Consider the following 23,657-nt stretch of genomic DNA (forward strand, 5'->3'; position numbering starts at 1 on the left):
GGACAGGTAAAATAAAAGACAATATCTATACTTTTGCTTAAACTTTTTTAGTTGTACTAAATCAAGTCAGTTGATGGAGAAAATGGAATGGAGAAAACAAAAACAAAACCAGCCTAAAACAACAAAGGTGCACTACCGTTAGTGATGTTACGTCTGACACCGACGCTCCGAAGCTTGCTTCAAACTCGAACGGTCCTTGCAATGAACCACTGCTTCGGAGCTTGTATCATTACGTCACTAGTCACGTGAAAATGACGTCTGAAGCAAACACACTGCTTCACTCCTGTAGTGAACCACATGGCTGCTTTGACAGCCCAATCCAGTGTTGGCAGGTTTGAAACCTGGCGGCTGTATTTCTTATAAAAGTGAAGGTAAAAAAAAAAAAACTATAGAAACCATTACAGAAATTCTATTGGATTTAATGTTTTTCATGGGAATTTATTGGTTGTAATGGGAATTGTAGTGGTCTCTGTGCGTCTCTATGTGTTGGGTTGTATTGGTGGGGGCATTAAATCCTAATGGAATATGTCCCGAACACACTACAAAAAAGAATTATGTAGTGGTTTAAATGGTAAAAAGCCAATAGTTACTATTTTAATATAAACCATTAGAATTTCTGTGATGGTTTCAAACTTTTTATCTTCTGTCCTTGTCTAAAGAAATAATTACACAGACACATCCTGCTTAATCTTTTATTATCAAGGTGAACACATGAAATTCATTAGTATCTGTAAAATTCACCTACATAAATGAGTTTCACAGCAAACACTGTTTCAGCTTTGATCACCTCGATAAACACGTAATAAACGGGAAGTTATGGTTGTCAGCTTTGTTGCATTACATTTACTTCACCAGGAGATGGTGCTGCAATTTCTATCTGAATGAAGCTTCGAGTAATGAACCATTTTCGACACAATTGTATCAGAAAGCAATAATGCTTCGAAACGCTTCATTTGGCCATCACTAACTACCGTACAGCTGAAAAGTTGTCCTCAATCCGTGTGGAGCCTGAATATTGCAGTCACAAAAATACTACAACACTTAATCCGTGTGCAGTCCTGACCTGGGGTTGAGAGAATGTTCCTTTTGGCTGCTCTTATAGGAACTCATGTTGAGCTACAAGTTAACCATGATAGTCTGTTAGTCACTAATTAAGTTCACCTGTGTTTCATTTAGCTCCCTTTGTTTGCCTGTTTATATATAGCACTCAGTTTATTCAGTTCTTTGTCTTGAATTGCACAATGTGTTCTCCAGTGTTTTGTGTTTATTAAAAGAAGTACTGCTATAGTTTTTTTTTACGATTGCTATGACAGATTTTTCAATACTTTTAACAATTTTCCAAAACTCTTAACACGGTTAGTTAGCACTACATCCCAGGGTTATTATAGTTTTGCATTTTTCATTAGTTTTTATTTTTATTTCGTTTTGACTTTTTGTTTTCAAATTCAGTTTAGTTTTAATTAGTTTTTAAAGTGGGTTTGCTAGTTTATTTTTTATTTTTTGAAAATGCTTAGTTTTAGTTTAGTTTTTATTAGTTTTAGTGTTAGTTTTAGTCTTTTTTTTTGTAATTTGGGTTATTTGTCAGGAGTAAGATTCAAAAAGTTCACCCTATACTAAATTTACCCTATACAGTAGGGGACCACCATCAAACAAACCAAATGTGGGACGATTATACGTTTGTGTGGGACAATGCTGGACATGTTACCAACACTAAAACATAACCTGAAACTGTTATTTAATGCTTATCTAACTTAATAAAAAAAACATTTGTATTCTGCCTTTCAGCTGATAAAAATGCTTTGTTCTTTAGTCCCTTCCAGAAAACACCATTATATCACAATGTAACATTACATGTCTTAATTTGACATGTCATTTAAATTCAACATCACTGAGCCCAAAGGCAGCAGCATCATGCAGATAACTATTTTTGAAACAGTTCTGACCAAGTCCAATTAAAATCCAATAAAATAAATAATGAACTAATAAAATATAAAACATGAAATTAGATCATTGACATGTCTTATAAACCAAAAACTTTCATATTTTTTAGAAAGGATGTGAATCAAAACAACGACAGCTGGCAACAAGTTGATAAATTCTGTTAAATTTTTATTTTAATTGACCGAATTATACATTTGTTTTCTGACAGGGAACACATTGAACGAATCACCGCTCCACATTTTGATTGACAGCCGTCAAAACGTACTAGTGACCGTGTTTACTCCTTTACTTTCAACCATTGGATAGGATTCAAAAGAAGGCGGTTGTATTTGTAGCCTACTTCTGAGGAAGCGCTGTTAAATATAGGTGAAAAACTAAGCCGCAAAAATAATAAAGAAAATGCTTTCTTAAAAAGGCAAAAGAAAGCATGCACGTTTTCTTAATATGATTATTAAAAACCGACAGACTGATGAAAATGCGGGACATTTTCTCAATATGCGACGTGCGGGACAAGGGGTGAAAATGCTGTGCAGTACAACGCAATGCGGGACGGGTGGTCACCCTACATACAGTCAATAGCCTAACAACGTACTCATCTGGATTGAAGCAGCAAACATTCAGTGTAAAAGTGTGCTTTAACAATGTGTGTCAGAACAGATAACACCATGCGGGTTTTGAACATTTGCTCAACTGTCTAATAAAGTACATGCAAGACGTCTCTGTCAAGTCAAAGTTTGCGGCATCTTGAAAACACCACGCCGATATTGATCCTCGTTTTAGTTCTCCTTTTGTCCCAAAGTCTGCTTGCCATGGTCCATAATGTTTGAATGAAACAACTCCATGAGCGTGCCGCTAGACGTAACGCAGTTGTCGCCATGGTTACTATGGCAGTACGAGCGGAAACCAGGGATAACGCGGATATTATGTCATTGACAGGCGACAAGTGAACATGGACGAGCCATTATTAGGGGTTAAAGCACGAAGTGCTAAAACTTTTGCATTTGGACGGCTATAACACGGTCATTTAGAAAATGGGCGTGGCAAAATTCACTTGAAAGCCTATAAATCCTAAACAAAAACTCAGAACTTAATGAAAATTGGTGAGCATATGTGAAATAACATTGTAAACAAGCATGCACAATTTTATGGAGATCGGATCATAGGTGGCGCTATAACTGTTAAAAAAGCTTTGAAAACCATATAGTTCCTATGTTAAATTGGCTGGAAATGGTCTTTTCCATGTATGACGTCAGTGGTTAAATGGTTGCCAAATAAAACTTAAATAAAACCAATAAGTCCTTAAATGCTTGAACCCCGATAAATGCTGCTTGCAGCTTTAATTTAAAATGGGAATTTCTCTGAAATTAAAAATCTTTGGGAACTTTTGGGATACTGGAAGTACACAACTGCAGGAAATATATCACTCTTTGCAAGTGATTTTTGGTTATTTTATTACAAAAATCATACATATTCTAGCTTTAAACACCTTACAAGAAAACCAAGACATTTTTTTGCATTTTGATTCCCGGTTAACTGTAGTAACAAACTGTCAGAATAATATACCCATTTGTTGACATTTAGCGAGAAACCTTATAATTTCAAAAATAAAATCTTATGTCAGAGGTTATGTCTACCTTGAACAATAAAGGTGTCCTCCCTTGAGATCTAGCCACACCCTCCAGTGTCATATTGCATCAACCTAAACCATTGTATCATTTAAAGAAATAGTGTAGCTTTAATTAAAGGCCATTGTCATGCTCTGAAAGTGTTAACCCATTGAGCACAGTAAATCAAACTAAACGGCCCACTTTGCCTGCATTCACCCTACATTTTTTTTAAGAGAGCATTTACTATTGGAAGCTTTGGCCAAAAAGCCTCTGAAAAGACCAAGAAAAAAAACATGGGAATGTTCAGGTTCTGAAATATACTTTAATGTAGGACACATACAAAGAATACACAAGGAAAATCATGATTATCCCATTTGAATCTGCCCTTCCACCATATCCGACTCCCTCATCTTTGACTCTCAGTGCCTTCCTCCACATGGTTTCTTGGGGGGCACTTCAGTCTTCTGCCACAGACTTGGAGTAGTAATACCAATCACACCGAGAGCAATTATCGGTCCAGCATTCCCACTGAGTTTACTCTCCTCATCTGAACCCATTCCCAGATCATCCTCCTTCTCATGAACCGCCACCGCACGTCCCAGAATGGAATAAGGCCCAAAGAGCTTGGCGTCTGGAAGCGTCAGGAACTGCCTTATAACTCCTTTCTCGGAAGCAAAGTTGCCCAGGTCTCCAGGATGATGAGGGTGGTCAACGGTGTTTGGATTATAATGAGGACCAACAGTGATGCAGCCTTGACTGAGGTCTCCATACTGATGGATGTGCATGGCACACTCTTGACGATCGATGGCAGGCAAACCACGGAGGTTGATTTTCACTTCTAAATCTCCATTGGGGAAGACCTGCTTGAAGAGGATTTGCCCAAAGATCTTTGGCTGGTTACGTGGCAAATTGGGGCTGGGAGTTACTTCACAAGTGGCATAGATGGTGTTGTCGAATTCCACGACTTCCGGCTGTGGAGCTTCGGCAGGCAAACACTCCTCCTTGTGGAACTCTCCTCCTTGTATATGCAGCACCAGCAATATCAGAGGGAACATTAGGATGATTTTCTCCATGTTGATCTTTAAAGCCTACAATGAAAAGTGGATTCAGTGAAATCATGCCATTTGGTTTAAGAACGTAATATTTTTGATAAAAGGTCAAAGCTTTGTTGCAGGGAGCTTTGAGAATGGAAGTTGCATTAGGTAAAAATAGCACAACCAGATTAGTTTGCAACGGAAAACCATAAAAGAACCCAGACAGCAACCAGATCTGGCCCACATCTGGGCCGTGTGTAATCCATGTGTACCAGACGTGGGCCGACACCATGTTGCGGTCTAGAAAACTCTATAATTTTTGAATTGCTATGTACCCTTGTGAAAATAATAAAATAAAAAATTAGCTTATTGGTATTGGATGTGTACCTGTAGTATCTTGAAAGTATAATGATAACAATAATAATAACAATAATAATAACAACAATAATAATAATAACAATAATAATAATAATAATAACAACTTGCAGATAATAGCACTGATGAATTATAAAAAGCCACTTAAGTGTACACGCACACTTTCATAAGCGTCACACCTGCCAGCCAAAGTTCCTATGATACAAACCAATGACATACAGGTGGATGTAATCACACTAAAATGAGTCCAGGCAAAGGTTCATGGAAATGGAAAAGGTCTAGGGAGAAGTGCCCTCTGGTGGCCATGATAGGGCTTCTGCTGGCATGAGTGACATAAAGTACATGTACACTTTAAAAAAAAAAAGTAATGCCAAACTAAAAGTTCTCTTACGAGAGTCCTCTCGTACTGCGTTTTATCAAAACGCTACGGGAAAAGTCTCTTTTCACGAAACACTGAAGCAAAAAATTATCCTTTAATTTTCATATATGTAAAACGCGTTGCGGCAGCAGCAGACAGCTATGGCGAGACGGCTTGCTCGCTCATTGGCTGCTCTGCGGCAACTGCTTAAGCCTATCGAGCGAGGCCTGGGATGACATCAGGCCAATGAGGGCGCTTCGCGCCCTCCTCGCCACTTCCCGCCGAAACGGGCGTGGCTTACCTCTATAAAAGGAGCTCGAGAAGGCTGACTCACTTGATTTTAATCTCTTCAGCGAAGCGCACGCATCGCTGGATCACGGAAGCAGCGTCGTTGAAGCAAGCACATCAGCGGGACGAGCCCTTGAAGCCGCTGGCCAACGCCGCCTTCTACAGCCGTACCTGCTGCGCTTTCCGACGCCTATATCCTTTTCATATTATTGCTTTTCTGTGTGTGTGTGTGTGTGTGTGTTCTTCGCAACACTCACCCCTAAAAGAGCTGCGTCTTTTTCAAGATGCCTTCCTGCGGCTCGTGCCGAGCCCCACTCACCGAGGGAGACAAGCACGTCATCTGTGTTTCCTGCCTGGGTGAGGACCATGCAGCGCTCGCGCTCGCTGACGGCGGATGCCCTCACTGCGAGCTTTTGCCGATGGTGACTCTGAGGACTCGCCTGGCATCCTTTTCCAAGCCTGCATTCACCGCCGCGATGCCGCGCCGTAAAAAGCGCCGCTCGCAGCGGGTCCCGGAACCCGCTCCAGCCCGACCAAGCTCGCCGGTTCGCCCGCCAGCTTCACCGGCCTCTCTCGAATCACTTCCTGATGCTCAGCGCCCGCAGTCTGCCGCCGCTTCATCAGAGGAAGTCGGTTCAGAGGCAGCGTCGGGGGAGAAGGATTCCTGCTCTCTGCTAGCTTCAGGCAGCGAGGATTGGGCGAGCTTTGAGGATCTCGCGCCTCCTGCCCGCAAGCCCTCAACGAGAGCCAACATTGAGACGGAGCTCATGCGGGTACTCGCACTGGCCGCGGCGAGCCTCGGCCTCGAGTGGTCTGCACCGGAGCCCCCCTCTCGAACCCGGCTGGATGGTAGTTTCCTCCCTGGTGAGCGCACTTCTCCGGAATCTAAGCCCGCTCCTTTTCTTCCTGAGTTACACGAAGAAGTTGCGAAGGCTTGGAACGCGCCCTACTCTACGCGGACGCGCTCATCTGTGTCACCCGCATTTTCCTCTCTGGATAATGCCAGTGACCGAGGCTACCTCTCTCTTCCGCCGGTGGAACAGGCGATAGCGACCCACCTTTGCCCGCCCTCTGCTGGACGGCGGACTAAACCGGTGTTGCCTTCCAGAGCCTGCCGCATGACGACGACGCTGCTCGCGCGAATCTTCTCCGCCGCTGGGCAGGCCGCGTCATCGCTACACACCATGGCTACGCTGCAGATTTACCAGGGTGATCTCCTCCGTAAGCTGGACGAGATGGGACCTGACGCTATCTGCATCGCGGATTTAAGGAGCGCTTCAGATCTCACGCTCCGAGCTACTAAAGCCGCCGCACAAGCCATGGGACGGTGTATGGCTTCCGCCACTGTCGCTGAGAGGCACTTATGGCTGACGCTCACGGAGATGGCCGATTCCGAGCGCACTGCGTTTCTCGATGCCCCGCTGTCTTCCACCGGCCTTTTTGGTTCTTCTCTCTCCGAGTTCGTGGAGAGATTTACCGAGGCCCAGAAAGCGTCTCAAGCCTTCAAGCACTTCCTACCGAAGCGCTCCGGTTCTGCAGCGGTTCGTGACAAACGGACCCCGCGGAGCTCTCAGCCTCAGCCCCCGCCTTCGGCCGCCTCTTCGCAGCAGCCACAACAGCGCAGCTCGAGGCCCCGCTCTCGGTCCAGCGCCCGGCGCCCCTCTTCGCGCGGGCCGCGATCGAGGGTTGTGGTAAAACCGGAAGTGCCGAAGAAGTCCTAGCAAGCCTGGGAAAGCGCAGGTGTGTGAGTCCCGTTGCGGCCGGCCTCCCACCCAAGCGCCCCGCTGTTTCAGTCCCAAGGTTTGCGACTGTTCCAGTGTTTTCTGCAGAGAGCAAGCCTGCACTGCCGCCCGCTTGCCTGCACACAAAAGCCGTTCTCACGGCTACCCAGATAAATCTCGAAAAGAGTGTATTTTCTGGTGTCCCGGCCACGGCCGATGGTGCTATAAATGTAGTCTCGATGCCCACTCCTCAGTGCCCATCACTACACATAAGCACAGCCCTACACGTAGGGCCCGCGCACATAAAATCGACTCAGGTCGGTTGCGCTTCCAGCATAGTGAGAGTGCCCACTTCCCAGTGCCCACGAACACTATGTCTAACACATCACAGGCTCTCTGTAAAAACGAGAACTGTGAGCGCGCGCTCTGCTCAGGCAGACGCCGCGCCCAAAGCAGTAAATGTGCCCGCTCCCAGCCCACATCTACTCGCTCACATGGGTCCTATGAGACTTTCTCAGTCCTCCCTCACTCAGCTAAGCACTGTAGTAAGGTCGAGGACGAGCGTCTCGCCCGCTGTATTAAGCGCGCGCCCCGCCTCAAATGCCACAGGCATAACGCCTATGTTTGTATCCCCCGAAGCACCTCTGTCGCACGGCGATCAGAGTGCGCTCCGTATCCAGCCCCTAGCCAGCCATGCAGAAGCATGGGCAGCGCTCCCAGGGGTTTCGGACTGGGTGCTAGGCATTATAAAGAGAGGCTTCTCGCTACATTTTTGTCGACGCCCTCCCCGCTTCATAGCGCGCGTCGAAACTACGGTCTCGTTGGAAGTAGCTCACCTACTTCGAGCCGAAATATCAAAACTGATAAGCAAAGGGGCGATAGAGCACGTTCCCCCAGCTCTAAGCGAAGGGGGGCTATACAGCAGATACTTTCTAGTCCCCAAAAAGGACGGCGGTATCAGACCCATACTGGATCTAAGACGGTTGAACAGAGTATTGGTGAAACGCAGTTTCAAAATGCTCACAACCAGCAAAATTCTCGCGCATGTTCGCCGAGAAGACTGGTTCATGTCAATAGATCTGAAGGACGCGTATTTTCAAATACAAATAGCGTCACACCACAGGCGATACTTGAGATTCGCCTTCGAGGGTCAGACATACCAGTATACAGTCCTGCCATTCGGCTTGTCCCTAGCACCCCGTACATTTACGAAATGCATGGACGCAGCGCTCGCTCCTCTCAGACTCAGAGGCATGCGAGTGCTGAACTATTTGGACGACTGGTTGATCCTAGCTCAATCACGATCACAGCTCGTGGAGCACAGAACCATTTTACTCGATCACCTCGAGAATCTTGGTATCACAGTCAACTGGACAAAGAGTTCATTGAACCCCAGTCAAACGATTTTGTTTCTGGGCGTCGTTCTGGACTCACAGTCTATGACAGCGCGGCTGTCACCACAGCGCGTGTTGATCATTCAGCGCGCGGCGAGGTCTTTCCGCCGCGGCGCTGTCAACCCGCTCAGGAAGTTTCAAAAGATGCTGGGTCTCATGGCTTCAGCATCGTCAGTTCTCCGGCTGGGCTTGCTCCGCATGCGCCCGCTGCAGTTCTGGTTGAAAACGCGGGTACCGCGCAGAGCGTGGGCGACCGGTCGATTACGCCTCAAGGTCGATCAGAGCTGTGTTTCAGCCCTGGCGCCTTGGACGGCGGACGACTGGTACCAATCAGGTGTAAGCCTGGGGACTTCCTCGAGAGTGAGGATGGTGTCGACAGACGCATCCACCTCGGGATGGGGAGCTCTGCTCGAGGGCAGACCGTTCTTCGGCCTGTGGTCGGAACGAGAAAAGCTCCTACACATAAACTGCCTAGAAATGCTGGCAGTGCACAACGCGATGACACGTTTTTGTCCCCGCATCAAGGACGAACACGTCATAGTCCGTTCGGACAACATGGCTGTGGTGTCCTACATAAATCGCCAGGGCGGTCTGAAATCCATATCCCTGTACAGGCTGGCGAAACGCCTCCTACTATGGGCTCAGCACAACTTACGCTCGCTGAGAGCAGTGCATGTACCTGGGCTTCAGAATGTGGGCCCAGACAGACTGTCCAGGAACAATGTTCCCCCGGGCGAATGGTCTCTACACCCACAAACAGTCCGGCTGTTGTGGGAGAGATTCGGCAGAGCGGAGGTGGACCTTTTCGCGTCCCGCGAAAACGCGCACTGCCCCGCGTTCTTTTCAAAGACCGACAGCGCGCTGTCCCGGAGGTGGCCGCGCTGCCCGTTATACGCTTTTCCCCCCGTCTCCCTCCTGCCACAGGTGCTGGAACGGGTCAGGGAAACGAAATGCCCAGTCCTGCTTGTAGCTCCGTTCTGGGAGAACCAAACATGGTTCCCAGTTCTGATGCAGTTGGCAGATATCGCTCCATGGCCGCTGCCGTTGAGGAGAGATCTCCTCTCGCAGGCCGGGGGCTCGATTTGGCACCCACACCCGGAACTGTGGTCCCTTCATGTGTGGGTGCTCAACGGATACCCGTTGGTCTCACAGAGGGAGTCGTGAATACCATCACTCAGGCTAGAGCACCGTCGACACGGCGGCTTTATGCTTCGAAGTGGTCGGTTTTCTCCGGCTGGTGTGCAGCTCGGAGCATTTCACCCCTCGAATGTGAGGTAACGGAGGTTCTCTCCTTCCTACAAGAGCTGTTGGATAAGGGCAGATCCCCTTCCACGCTCAAAGTGTATGTGGCGGCTATTTCAGCGTTCTTTGGTTCAACGCTGGGTCAGTCGCTGGGAAGGAATGATTTAGTCATCCGCTTCCTCAGGGGAGCTAGGAGACTGAATCCACCCAGACCTCCTTCAGTTCCTTTGTGGGACCTTTCTACGGTCCTAGCGGCCATGAAAGGTGCCCCTTTCGAGCCTATCCAGTCTATTAGCCTCAAACATTTGTCTTTCAAAACAGTGTTTTTGATGGCTCTCGCTTCAGTGAAGCGCATAGGCGACCTGCACGCGCTCTCTGTGAGCCCGGCGTGCTTGGAGTTTGGTCCTAATGACTCTAAAGTCATACTCAAACCTAAGCATGGCTATGTGCCGAAATCCCTCAACACGCCTTTTCGGGCTCAGGTTATATCCCTGGCTGCCCTGCCGGCATCGAGTGAGGAAGGGGACTTGAGTTTTCTTTGCCCTGTTAGGGCTTTAAGAGCTTATATGTCCCGCTCTGCTGTCTTCAGACAGACAGAGCAGCTCTTTGTCTCGTTCAGCGGACGTTCCAAAGGAATGGCTGTTTCGAAACAAAGTCTATCCAGATGGATAGTTGACGCCATAGCGCTGGCTTATACTGCCAAGGGCATTCCATGCCCTTTGGGAGTCAGAGCGCACTCTACGAGAAGCATTGCTTCTTCGTGGGCTTGGTCCAGCGGGATTTCCCTACAGGATATATGTACGGCGGCAGGTTGGGCCTCGCCGTCTACATTTATCAGGTTTTATAACCTAGAGGTTCCCGCCTTGCAGGCTAAGCTTTTGTCGGTGTAATCTGTTCAGCCGTCTAATCAGACCGCTGAAACTCATGCGCTATGCGCTACCGACTATCTTGGGCAGAACTGTGTAAGACCCACATTTTCCACATTAGTTCAGGTTCCCTACCCTGTCTATGTGATGATTATACTTGCGTCTGTGGACATGTTTTTTCTACGACGCTAAAATTTAGGGATTTAAGGCTCTCACCCTTATTCCCTGACTCTGTGTTAGTCAATCTGGTGATTATGCACTGTATGCCTGAAAAAGCTTCCGGTGATCAGTGTTTTTATCCCAGCACGCACGGCGTTTTGCAAGGGGTTCCCGTAGCGTTTTGATAAAACGCAGTACGAGAGGACTCTCGTAAGAGAACGTACTCGGTTACTAACGTAACCTCGGTTCTCTCTAGAAGAGGGAACGAGTACTGCGTTCTCTGCCGTGCGTATGGTTCACTCTGGTTCGCTTCGGCGATCAAAATCAAGTGAGTCAGCCTTCTCGAGCTCCTTTTATAGAGGTAAGCCACGCCCGTTTCGGCGGGAAGTGGCGAGGAGGGCGCGAAGCGCCCTCATTGGCCTGATGTCATCCCAGGCCTCGCTCGATAGGCTTAAGCAGTTGCCGCAGAGCAGCCAATGAGCGAGCAAGCCGTCTCGCCATAGCTGTCTGCTGCTGCCGCAACGCGTTTTACATATATGAAAATTAAAGGATAATTTTTTGCTTCAGTGTTTCGTGAAAAGAGACTTTTCCCGTAGCGCTTTGATAAAACGCAGTACTCGTTCCCTCTTCTAGAGAGAACCGAGGTTACGTTAGTAACCGAGTACGTTTTAATTTAAAGTACATTATGTTTTGAAAATCTTTTTGTTGGGCTTTAAAGTACACTTAATTTGATCTGTTGTAGCCTACATGTTATTTAATATTAAATATAAAGTTAAGATTTTCTGATTCTGATATTTTTCACAAGGACAGGTAAAATAAAAGACAATATCTATACTTTTGCTTAAACTTTTTTTAGTTGTACTAAATCAAGTCAGTTGATGGAGAAAATGGAATGGAGAAAACAAAAACAAAACCAGCCTAAAACAGCAAAGGTGCACTACCGTACAGCTGAAAAGTTGTCCTCAATCCGTGTGGAGCCTGAATATTGCAGTCACAAAAATACTACAACGCTTAATCCGTGTGCAGTCCTGACCTGGGGTTGAGAGAATCTTCTTCTTCTTCTTCATTTGGTGTTTTATGGCGGTTGACAAACCAACTTCCGGTGCATTACCGCCACCAACTGGACTGGAGTGTGAAGCACTAATAACAACAAACAAACAAAAAAAAAAAAAAAAACTTCAATACTTCAAATTCTCCAACCTACTCCTATTGCTTTAAAATACTTCATTATCTCAATATATATTTTTACTTGTTCTACTTGCTTTCCCAATAGACTTTCCATACTGAATACTACCACACCCAATTTTCTTACTTTCCTCTTAAGTACTAACCTTTCTTTTACATATTTTAAACATTTTATTAAAACATGTTCTATTGTTTCTGCCTGATCACAATAATTACATTTTCCCGTATCATGTTTTCCTATCTTAAACAAGGAATGATTTAATCGTGTGTGCCCTATTCTAATACGAGAAACAATCGTATCCTCTTTCCTATTCCCAAAAACACTTCTTCCGTTTCCTACTTGCTTCTGAATACTATACAACTGTCTTCCCTTGACCTCATTATTCCATAGTTCTTGCCATTTATTGTTTATGAATTCTTTTATTTTACTTTTAACGTCATTTTTGCTTAACGTCACTTGCACATTTATCTCATTATGTTTTACTGCTTGCTTTGCTAGTCTATCTACCACTTCATTGGCCTCCAATCCCACATGAGCAGGAACCCACACAAACACTATTAAGCTTACACTACTTATTCTTAACAAACTTGCAAGTATTTCATATATAATGTCTTGCCTTGATACTTTATTTCCACTTACGAGGCTTGTGATTGCTGCAAACGAATCAGAACATATAGCTACTAATCTCGGTTTTACATCTTCTACCCAATGAAGTGCAACCATCATGGCAACTAATTCTGCTGCAAATACTGAGATATGATCAGTTATTCTTTTCTTGATACTAATTTGAAACTTAGGAATAAATACAGCAGCTGCTGTTCTTCCAGAGATAGGATCCTTAGACCCATCAGTAAATATTTGCACCCATGATGAGTAAGTCTGATCTAAATACTGCTGTGCTATAATATTCTTTAGGATGTCTTTCTCATTCTTAATTTTCATTTGAATTTGTAAGTCAATTATTGGCATTGGAAAAATCCATGGTGGTATACTGGATAATATCACAGTAGGGCTAACATCACAATCTTCAATACCTGCTTCTTGTACTTCTCTTTGAACACTCCATCCCAAGCTTTTAATGTTTTTATTCCCATGTTCCCAGCATTCTTCTAGTACTCCCTTCACTGGATGATTCGTTTTATGACCTTTTATATTAACCCAATAATTCAGTCTTATTTTAAGTCTTCGAAGTTTTACCGGAGCAACCCCAACTTCTACCTGTAGAGCTGCTATGGGGGATGTTCTGACTGCACCACAACATATTCTTAGGGCTTGATTTTGTATTGCTTCAATCTTTTTGAGTGTAGTCTCGTTTGCAAAACCGTAAATTATACTTCCATAATCTAAACTTGATCTAATTAAAGTATTATATATTCTTTTCAACGATAATCTACAAGCTCCCCATTCAACCCCTGTTAAACATCTTAATATATTTACTCCTTTTTTACATTTCTTAATCAGATTTTTAGCATGTATAGCAAAAGTCATCCTGGAATCCATCCATACACCGAGATATTTGACTACTGGCACTTGCTCCAATTCCTGCTTATATAACTTTAACTTAACCTCTGGTATTTTTTTCCTTTTAGTAAAACATATAACCTGAGTTTTAGCCACAGATAATCTAAAGCTCCAATTATTTGCCCACCCCTCCACTTCATCTACTGCTTTTTGAATACTTTGTGTTACACGTGCAATATTACTTCCTCTTTTCCAAATTGCCCCGTCATCCGCAAATAATGCTTTTCCTACATCACCTTTTAAATTACAAAAAACATCATTTATCATAATATTAAATAAAACTGGGCTGCATACACTTCCTTGAGGAGTTCCGTTCTCTATCTTGTATGTCTCTGAATACTCTACTCCTATCCTAACTTGAATTGTTCTTTCAAGAAGAAAATCCATAATCCAATTATACATCTTTCCTCCAATTCCCATACATTTAATTTTTATTAATAGTCCCTCTTTCCAAAGCATATCATAAGCTTTCTCTATGTCGAATAACACCCCTACCATTACTTCTTTATTAGCCTGCGCTTTCCTGATATCTGCTTCTAGGCTTAACACAGCGTCCATAGAATTCCAACCTGCCCTGAATCCACTTTGGTATGGTGACATAAATCCTTTAACTTCCAATATATAATTTAGTCTACGTACAATCATTTTTTCCATCAATTTACATAAATTAGAAGTTAATGCAATTGGCCTATAATTAATTGGATTGGATTTGTCCTTTCCAGGTTTGCCTATTGGTATTATTATTCCATGCTTCCATGAAGAAGGAAGCTTTCCTGCATTCCAGATCTTATTGAATAAATTTAGAACCACTTTCAATGATCTATCTGATAAATGTTGTATCATTGCATAACAAATATCATCTCTTCCAGGAGATGTATGTTTGACTCCTCCTAAAGCCATCTTTAATTCATAAATACTAAAATCTGCATCTAAGGTGTCTCCAGTAGGGTTGAGAGAATGTTCCTTTTGGCTGCTCTTATAGGAACTCATGTTGAGCTACAAGTTAACCATAATAGTCTGTTAGTCACTCATTAAGTTCACCTGTGTTTCATTTAGCTCCCTTTGTTTGCCTGTTTATATATAGCACTCAGTTTATTCAGTTCTTTGTCTTGCATTGCACAATGTGTTCTCCAGTGTTTTGTGTTTATTAAAAGAAGTACTGCTATAGTTTTTTTTTTACGATTGCTATGACAGATTTTTCAATACTTTTAACAATTTTCCAAAACTCTTAACACGGTTAGTTAGTTAGTATGTAAGCTATACTATTAACACATTTCTTGTTGCTTTAACACAAAATGCATACAATTAACACAAATTTAAAATGCTTGAACTTCTTTTACACACAAGCTCAAACAAGACCAAAACAATGGATTTTTACTGCCAAATTTACCGATGCTTTAAACAATGTGTGTCAGAACAGATAACACCATGTTCTGAACCTTACAGGCTAAAGTCAAGGTAAACAGCTGTTTATATTGTGAATTGAAACACAAATATATCCCCTGTATTTTATCCTATTGTTACTGAGAAACAATTATGCAATAATATAAATCACAGCTGATTCCCATCTAGGAAACACACTCAGGTGTTAAGTTTCTTTCAATGGCATGACCATATGGTGTATACTGTAAACGTACATTCTATAAAGCACTCTGAGATGGGTCTTTTTTTATTGAATTTCTGCAGCAAAAGACCTACAGTAAACCCAACAAAACAAAAATGTAGAGAGGCTTCAAAAGAAACTGCAGTGCAAAACACAATCTATGATCAATACAATATACTGTCTGTTGTATAAGGGCATACCTGACACGTATACAATAATGCAGTTTCTGTAATTCCATCTGATGTTAGTGTTTTTATGACATTGTGCTATGATTGACTAAATCTTCCTGTTGGACAGCTATGTTACATATGTTAGTGTTTTAAAAAATGATTTGATTTTGAGACATGTTTGCAGTGTTCTGGTAGGCATAGTGTATTATTGTATTTAGAAAATTAGTGTTGGAGTTTAGTTTACAGTGTGTGATTTTGAGCATGAAATTAACTGTTTTGCCAATTGTGTGTAGTAGGTGTGTTGGTGTGTTAAGAGTTTAGGAAAGTTGTTAAAAGTACTGAAAAAACTGTACTTGTCTTTGAAGGCAGAAGTACAAATTTCTGAGGGAATGATTCTTCTATGGCATCGATGTTAAAATCCCCTTTTAGTAGATTGAATGAAATGAAATTTGAATTTCAGATATCTTAATGAACTCTACAACATATTACAAATGGAACTACAACACATGCAACAACAAATAGGCTAACAAAAATTCAATAAGAGGAACATTTTAAATGGTAACCATATTGTAAAACTTTTTCTGTCTGTTTTCTCTGTAGATGAACTTAAATTGTGTCCATATTTTAAAGCGTTATATTCTGCATCTACATTTTAATAATAATAATAATAATTCGTTACATTTATATAGTGCTTTTCTGGGTACTCAAAGCGCTTTACATGGAAGGGGGGATATCCTCAACCACCACCAATGTGCAGCATCCATATTGGGCCAGAACGCCCACCACACACCAGCTTAATGGTGGAGAGGAGACAGTGATGAAGCCAATCAGTATATGGGGATGATTAGGAGGCCGTGATGGACAGAGGCCAAGGGGCGAATTTGGCCAGGATGCCGGGGTTACACCCCTACTCTTTTTCGAAGGACATCCTAGGACTTTTAATGACCACAGAGAGTCAGGACCTCGGTTTAACGTCTCATTGGAAGGATGGTGCTCTTTGACAGTATAGTGTCCCGATCACTACACTGGGGCGCTAAGACCCACATAGACCACGGGTGAGCACCCCCTGCTGGCCTCACTAACACCTCTTCCAGCAGCAACCTGGTTTTCTCAGGAGGTCTCCCATCCAGGTACTAACCAGGCTTCCTAACTTCTTACAATAACAAAGGTGTAGGTTGATGACGCATAAGCGGAATTATGGAACTTGTCGTCATTGCCAATGAGAGACAGATATCAGAGCCACATGCGAGTCCTGCGGATATAAAGGAATAAGGACATTTCATTCTACTGATCTACCCGCAAGTGTTGAATTAATACTCACAAATACCCCTTTTCCACCAGCATGAACCAGGTGCCAGTTCAGAGCCAGAGCTACAGTATTGCCAGTCCGGAGTTGGTTCATCTGACGAGCTCTCTAAGATCCGGTTTGCCAAACACAAGGTCACTGTATACATCTCATGTTGCCCAGCAATGCTAGCGTGGCAGCGCCAAACACAAACACACCAGGCTTGTTCGAGATGGTTCGGCTTCTCGCAGACCGATCGGCTCATGACATCAAAGCACGGCGAAAGCAATCCAAAAGCACAAGGACTCGTATGCTCTCCAAACACTCCCGCAGCTCCGATTGGTCCGTGCCGCTCCGATGCATCTCGAACAAGCCTTCCATCAACAATGGAGGTCGTTGCGTTACTATTGATGCTCATGGCTTTGTGAACCTACATCGGCATCCAAACACGGCGAATCCAACGTGTTCGTGCAGCTCGACCATAACTTGCATAGACGGAGATTACAATCAAGCTGTTATTAGCTCGATTAGCTGCTATTTGAGAAATGGCGGTCACAAGTTTCTGTTCGTCTTGTTGGTCACGGTAACCCCGTCCCCAGGCCCTGACGCAAGCGGTTCTTACTTCTAGACCAGCAATGTTTTGGTGCTACTTAAGAACCACTTTTCCTGGTTCAGAGCTGGTGCTCTGGGTGTCGAAAAACAAAGAACCCATTTGAAACTAGGCTCTAGCTCTGAACCAGCACCAGCACTGCCTTGGTGGAAAAGGGTTAACAAGTCAGTTTATTTGGTGAATTAAACTTGTGAGGTAACGCAGAGCTGTTTCACTTGGGCTGGGTCCGAAACCGCATACTCAATGAGTAGGTACTTAATTTCAATGAGTACTTACTTAACTAGCGCTAAAAGAGTAGGTACTTTATAGCCAGATCTCGTTGAGTATGAATGCGAACCGGACATCTGCCATGTTGACATTATCATGTGACCTACGACGCATTATCACGCGCGCAACAACTTAAAAGATTTGAACGATACGTTTAATTAATCTATCTGTAAATATCTTGATATTGATTAAACTTGCTCATTTTGTGGTCTTTTTGAAGAAACTGCTGCCCATTTATTTTGTAAATATATTTAGGGTTGATAAAGTTCTTATATTTAACCCTACTAATGTGACCCACCGTTTTATCCTTAACGATATTATTTATTTTTATTACGAAAACCCAAAATTGTCATCTCTTGAATATGTTGTTAATTTCTTTATTTTATATCCAAACATTTTTATCCACAAGCAAAAGTGGCTTACTGCTTTATGTTTTCCTCTTTTTCTTGTTGAATTTAACTCTCATTTCATCCCTCAGGCCTAGGCCTATAAATAAAAAAAATTAAATTAAAAAATGCATTTTTTTAAATGTATTATAATGAATTAAGAAAATATATTAAGATATTCAACCTTGTACTAGGTTCTTTTTTCCTGTGTAAAAAATCTCATATTATGTATGCAAACCTATGATATATATATATATATATATATATATATATATATATATATATATATATATATATATATATATACCTCATAACATCAGTAACTCAACAGCCCTACCTAGAACGGTTTTCCTCAGCGTTTGTAACGTCTGCACAAAGGGCAGCTGTGCGAAGATTCGCCTTTGGAGAAAACTGTTGATTTTATACTCAAAAAATTTAAGTATCATTAATATTAAAAATTAATATTACCCCAGAATGAATTGCATTGCTATCCCACCCCAAAACATACAATAATAACAACGATAAATGCTGACCAATACTTAATTATATTACTTTTTACTGAAAATTATATTCAATTCAATAAAACAAACAAAATGTAATGTATGTCATATGACATAACTATGCAGGATTGAATACACTCTACATGTGTATATAATGAACATATCTACATTTTCATTCAAACAATTAAATAAAACATTAATTAAATAATTATATTGTATTTACTGACAACAATGAGAAATATTAATAAAAGAATGAATGAAAGTCACCATCACACAATAAACAAATGCATATACAAGTCAACACATGAAACAAAGCTTTATTCAAACTACAATCATGTATGTAGGCTGAAGGCGCTGAGGTTGTTGCGTGTTGTGTTGTGCTTCACAATCTGAAGCAATAAGGGCAGGTGGAGTGATGCAGGGTCTCGTAAGGGCAGGTGGAGTGATGGAGGGACTCATCCATGGCACCATCTCCAGGATTCAGCTCTGGTCTCCTCATCCTCAGCGCCTCACACCAGCCTACTGACATTTCAGATCCTACAAAATGCACAAACATAACACAAAAGCAGTCATTTTAACCACACAATGTCATATGATTTCAGTATTATTTAGAAGACAAAACCGCTTTTTTCACAAATGCCGCCATCATCTTCCCTTGCAGGTCCTGCTCCACCACAAAAGCTGTGCAGCTAATGCACAGAAATCAAGAATCAGAAAAGTGCTGTAATAGCTCTGTTTGAAATTACAATAATTAGTTGTTGTTATTCATTTCTGTGGTATACTCACTCAAAGCCTTTGATGGCAGCATTCAGCTTCATGAGCCACTCTCCACCGGATAAAAACACATCTGTTCATCTGACCCTGTAACATCCAGACAAGATTCACATTACCTCTGTGATTTATGAGCTTGTTTTAACTTTTTATCCAACATAAATGTTCCTCAATTTATCAACAGTACTAATGGACAAATAAAATAGATAACTTATGTTTAGTTACTTTATAGATTTGTTCTACATAATAGCACACATTCATCACTCAGATGTCTATTTCATGTTGTGATGTGCTCTTCTGCAATACTTAAGATTTTCCTGTCAGATGTAAATAGACATTTAAAATAAGCGTCTTTAATATGTATATGGTTTATGTAAATCCACTTTAGAGACGTAACGTTAACTTACGTGTCCTTACTGGAGCTCCCCTCTGGTTAGCTAACGTTATACATAATAAAACGTGTTTTTACAGCAAAATCACAACTATACTACACTGTGTAACGTTTTTACACCTTCAACAATTCAACAGTTTACTCTACAGTAGTTCAACACTTGCAATTTTAACACAAGGAACCGTGTTTACTCACATTTGAAAGCACCCGCGTCGCCGATCTCTGCGATGTTTAATAATGACGTATCCTCTCGCGTGGCCTTCTGGGATAGAAGAGTATTCATCGGTCGAGCACTCAAAAATCTGGCCGGAAGCAGTAAGCCATCCGGGAACTGCTCGCCTACTCTTTTGTAAATACTGATGTTTCGAACGTACTGCTTCCTTCACGTACTGTTTTCGCCTACTATATAGTAGGAAAGTAGGCATATTCGAACGCACTTAAGTCCGAATCTCGCGATAATTAGTACGTCACCCAGGTAATTCTCGCCTACTCTTTTGGATTCGAACATAATTTTTCGCTCGCCTACTCTTTTTCCCTTACTAAATAGTAGGGAAGTATGCGGTTTCGGACGCAGCCTTGGTCTACACTATCACACTAAACTGCATTTGAGTGTGTTGAAAGTTATAATGTTATTCTATGCGTTTGTTTGTCTGTATGATACTAGCAGTAAGCTAGATGAACATTAGAATAACATACTGATCATATTCTAACATTTCATCATGTTGAGCTATATAACATTGATTAGTTTTATGTACATTTGCTCAGCTGTCTAATATGTACATTTGCTCAGCTGTCTAATAAAGTACATGCAAGACGCCTCTGTCAAGTCGAAGTTTGTGGCATTTCCAAAACACCACGCCGATATTGATCCTCGTTTTAGTTCTCCTTTTGTCCCAAAGTCTGCTTGCCATGGTCCATAATGTTTGAGCGAAAGTGAACATGGACGAGCCATTTTTAGGGGTTCAAGCACAAAGTGCTAAAACTTTTGAACTTTTACATTTGGACGGCTACAACAGGGTCATTTAAAAAATGGGCGTGGCAAAATTCACTCGAAAGCCTATAAATCCTAAACGAAAACTCAGAACTTAACGAAAATTGGTGAGCATATGTGAAATAACATTGTAAACAAGCATGCACAATTTTATGGAGATCGGACCATAGGTGGCGCTATAACTGTTAAAAAAGCTTTGAAAACCATATATTTCCTATGTTAAATTGGCTGGAAATGGTCTTTTCCATGCATGACGTCAGTGGTTAAATGGTTGCCAAATAAAACTTAATGTCTTTTTATGCATTTGTGCTTAAAGGCCTTAAATGCTTGAACCCCGATAAATGCTGCTTGCAGCTTTGATTTAAAATTGGAATCTCTCTGAAATTAAAAATCTTTGGGAACTTTTGGGATACTGGAAGTACACAACTGCAGGAAATATATCACACTTTGCAAGTGATTTTTGGTCATTTTATTACAAAAATCTTACATATTCTTGCTTTAAACACCTTACAAGAAAACCAAGACATTTTTTTGCATTTTGATTCCCTGTTAACTGTACTAACAAACTGTCAGAATAATATACCCATTTGTTGACATTTAGCGAGAAACCTTATTTCAGAAATAAAATCTTATGTCAGAGGTTATGTCTACCTTGAACAATAAAGGTGTCCTCCCTTGAGATCTAGCCACACCCTCCAGTGTCATATTGCATCAACCTAAACCATTGTATCATTTAAAGAAATAGTGTATCTTTAATTAAAGACCATTGTCGTGCTCAGAAAGTGTTAACCCATTGAGCACAGTAAATCAAACTAAACGGCCCACTTTGCCTGCATTCACCCTACATTTATTTTTAAGAGTGCATTTACTATTGGAAGCTTTGGCCAAAAAGCCTCTGAAAAGACCAAGAAAAAAAACATGGGAATGTTCAGGTTCTGAAATATACTTTAATGTAGGACACATACAAAGAATACACAAGGAAAATCATGATTATCCCATTTGAATCTGCCCTTCCACCATATCCGACTCCCTCATCTTTGACTCTCAGTGCCTTCCTCCACATGGTTTCTTGGGGGGCACTTCAGTCTTCTGCCACAGACTTGGAGTAGTAATACCAATCACACCGAGAGCAATTATCGGTCCAGCATTCCCACTGAGTTTACTCTCCTCATCTGAACCCATTCCCAGATCATCCTCCTTCTCATGAACCGCCACCGCACGTCCCAGAATGGAATAAGGCCCAAAGAGCTTGGCGTCTGGAAGCGTCAGGAACTGCCTTATAACTCCTTTCTCGGAAGCAAAGTTGCCCAGGTCTCCAGGATGATGAGGGTGGTCAACGCCGTTTGGATTATAATGAGGACCAACAGTGATGCTGCCTTGACTGAGGTCTCCATACTGATGGATGTGCATGGCACGCTCTTGACGATCGATGGCAGGCAAACCACGGAGGTTGATTTTCACTTCTAAATCTCCATTGGGGAAGACCTGCTTGAAGAGGATTTGCCCACAGATCTTTGGCTGGTTACGTGGCAAATTGGGGCTGGGAGTTACTTCACAAGTGGCATAGATGGTGTTGTCGAACTCCACGACTTCCGGCTGTGGAGCTTCGGCAGGCAAACACTCCTCCTTGTGGAACTCTCCTCCTTGTATATGCAGCACCAGCAATATCAGAGGGAATATTAGGATGATTTTCTCCATGTTGGTCTTTAAAGCCTACAATGAAAAGTGGATTCAGTGAAATCATGCCATTTGGTTTAAGAACGGAATATTTTTGATAAAAGGTCAAAGCTTTGTTGCAGGGAGCTTTGAGAATGGAAGTTGCATTAGGTAAAATAGCACAACCAGATTAGTTTGCAACGGAAAACCATACAAGAACCCAGACAGCAACCAGATCTGGCCCACATCTGGGCCGTGTGTAATCCAGGTGTACCAGATGTGGGCCAACACCATGTTGCTGTCTAGAAAACTATAATTTTTTTAATTGCTATGTACCCTTGTGAAAATAATAAAATAAAAAAATGCGCTTATTGGTATTGGATGTGTACCTGTAGTATCTTGAAAGTACAATAATAATAATAATAATAATAATAATAATAATAATAATAAGCAGATAATAGCACTGATGAATTATAAAAAGCCACTTAAGTGTACACACGTACACTTTCAGAAGCGTCACACCTGCCAGCCAAAGTTCCTATGATACAAACCAATGACATACAGGTGGATGTAATCACACTAAAATGAGTCCAGGCAAAGGTTCATGGAAATTGAAAAGGTCTAGGGAGAAGTGCCCTCTGGTGGCCATGATAGGGCTTCTGCTGGCAGGAGTGACATTAAGTACATGTACTCTTAAAAAAAAAGAAAATAATGCCAAACTAAGAGTTTCTTTAAAGTACATTTGGCCTATGTTTTGAAAATCTTTTTGTTGAGCTTTAAAGTACACTTAATTTGATCTGTTGTAGCCTACATGTTATTCAATATTAAATATAAAGTTGATGTCTGATATTTTTCACAAGGACAGGTAAAATAGAAGACAATATCTTTACTTTTGCTTAAACTTTTTTTAGTTGTACTAAATCAAGTCAGTTGATGGAGAAAATGGAATGGAGAAAACAAAAACAAAACAAGCCTAAAACAGCAAAGGTGCACTACCGTACAGCTGAAAAGTTGTCCTCAATCCGTGTGGAGCCTGAATATTGCAGTCACAAAAATACTACAACACTTAATCCGTGTGCAGTCCTGACCTGGGGTTGAGAGAATGTTCCTTTTGGTTGCTCTTATAGGAACTCATGTTGAGCTACAAGTTAACCATGATAGTCTGTTAGTCACTAATTAAGTTCACCTGTGTTTCATTTAGCTCCCTTTGTTTGCCTGTTTATATATAGCACTCAATTTATTCAGTTCTTTGTCTTGCATTGCACAATGTGTTCTCCAGTGTTTTGTGTTTATTAAAAGAAGTACTGCTATAGTTTTTTTTTACGATTGCTATGA

General features: G+C 42.1%; 2 protein-coding genes and 1 long non-coding RNA gene across 5 annotated transcripts in view; 1 reads left to right on the top strand and 2 right to left on the bottom strand.

Annotated features, from left to right (window-relative positions):
• The window catches only part of LOC308700356, a 209,854-nt gene that overhangs the window by 12,465 nt on the left and 173,732 nt on the right, over positions 1-23,657 (top strand). The gene's annotated exons all lie outside the window — the stretch shown is intronic.
• Positions 3,853-12,108, bottom strand: LOC308690739 (extracellular superoxide dismutase [Cu-Zn]-like). Of its 2 annotated transcripts, none has more exons than XM_081365415.1 (2): positions 11,932-12,108; positions 3,853-4,636 (listed from the first exon to the last, which is right to left on the bottom strand). In XM_081365415.1, exon 2 carries the CDS (start codon positions 4,619-4,621, stop codon positions 3,968-3,970), a length of 654 nt encoding a protein of 217 aa, XP_081221541.1. In that variant the 5' UTR covers positions 4,622-4,636; positions 11,932-12,108; the 3' UTR covers positions 3,853-3,967. The 2 variants fall into 2 exon arrangements, with proteins under 2 accessions (XP_081221541.1, XP_081221540.1); XM_081365414.1 differs by having other exon boundaries at positions 11,927-12,103.
• On the bottom strand, positions 21,575-23,521 carry LOC308690227 (extracellular superoxide dismutase [Cu-Zn]-like). 2 transcript variants are annotated; one of them, XM_081364573.1, is made up of 2 exons: positions 23,324-23,521; positions 21,575-22,379 (listed from the first exon to the last, which is right to left on the bottom strand). In XM_081364573.1, the coding sequence occupies exon 2, from the start codon at positions 22,362-22,364 to the stop codon at positions 21,711-21,713; it is 654 nt and encodes a 217-aa protein (XP_081220699.1). In that variant the 5' UTR covers positions 22,365-22,379; positions 23,324-23,521; the 3' UTR covers positions 21,575-21,710. The 2 variants fall into 2 exon arrangements, with proteins under 2 accessions (XP_081220699.1, XP_081220700.1); XM_081364574.1 differs by having other exon boundaries at positions 23,319-23,517.

This window comes from Scardinius erythrophthalmus, assembly GCF_964197995.2.
Source record: "Scardinius erythrophthalmus genome assembly, chromosome: 1".
Taxonomy (NCBI): Eukaryota; Metazoa; Chordata; class Actinopteri; order Cypriniformes; family Leuciscidae; genus Scardinius; species Scardinius erythrophthalmus.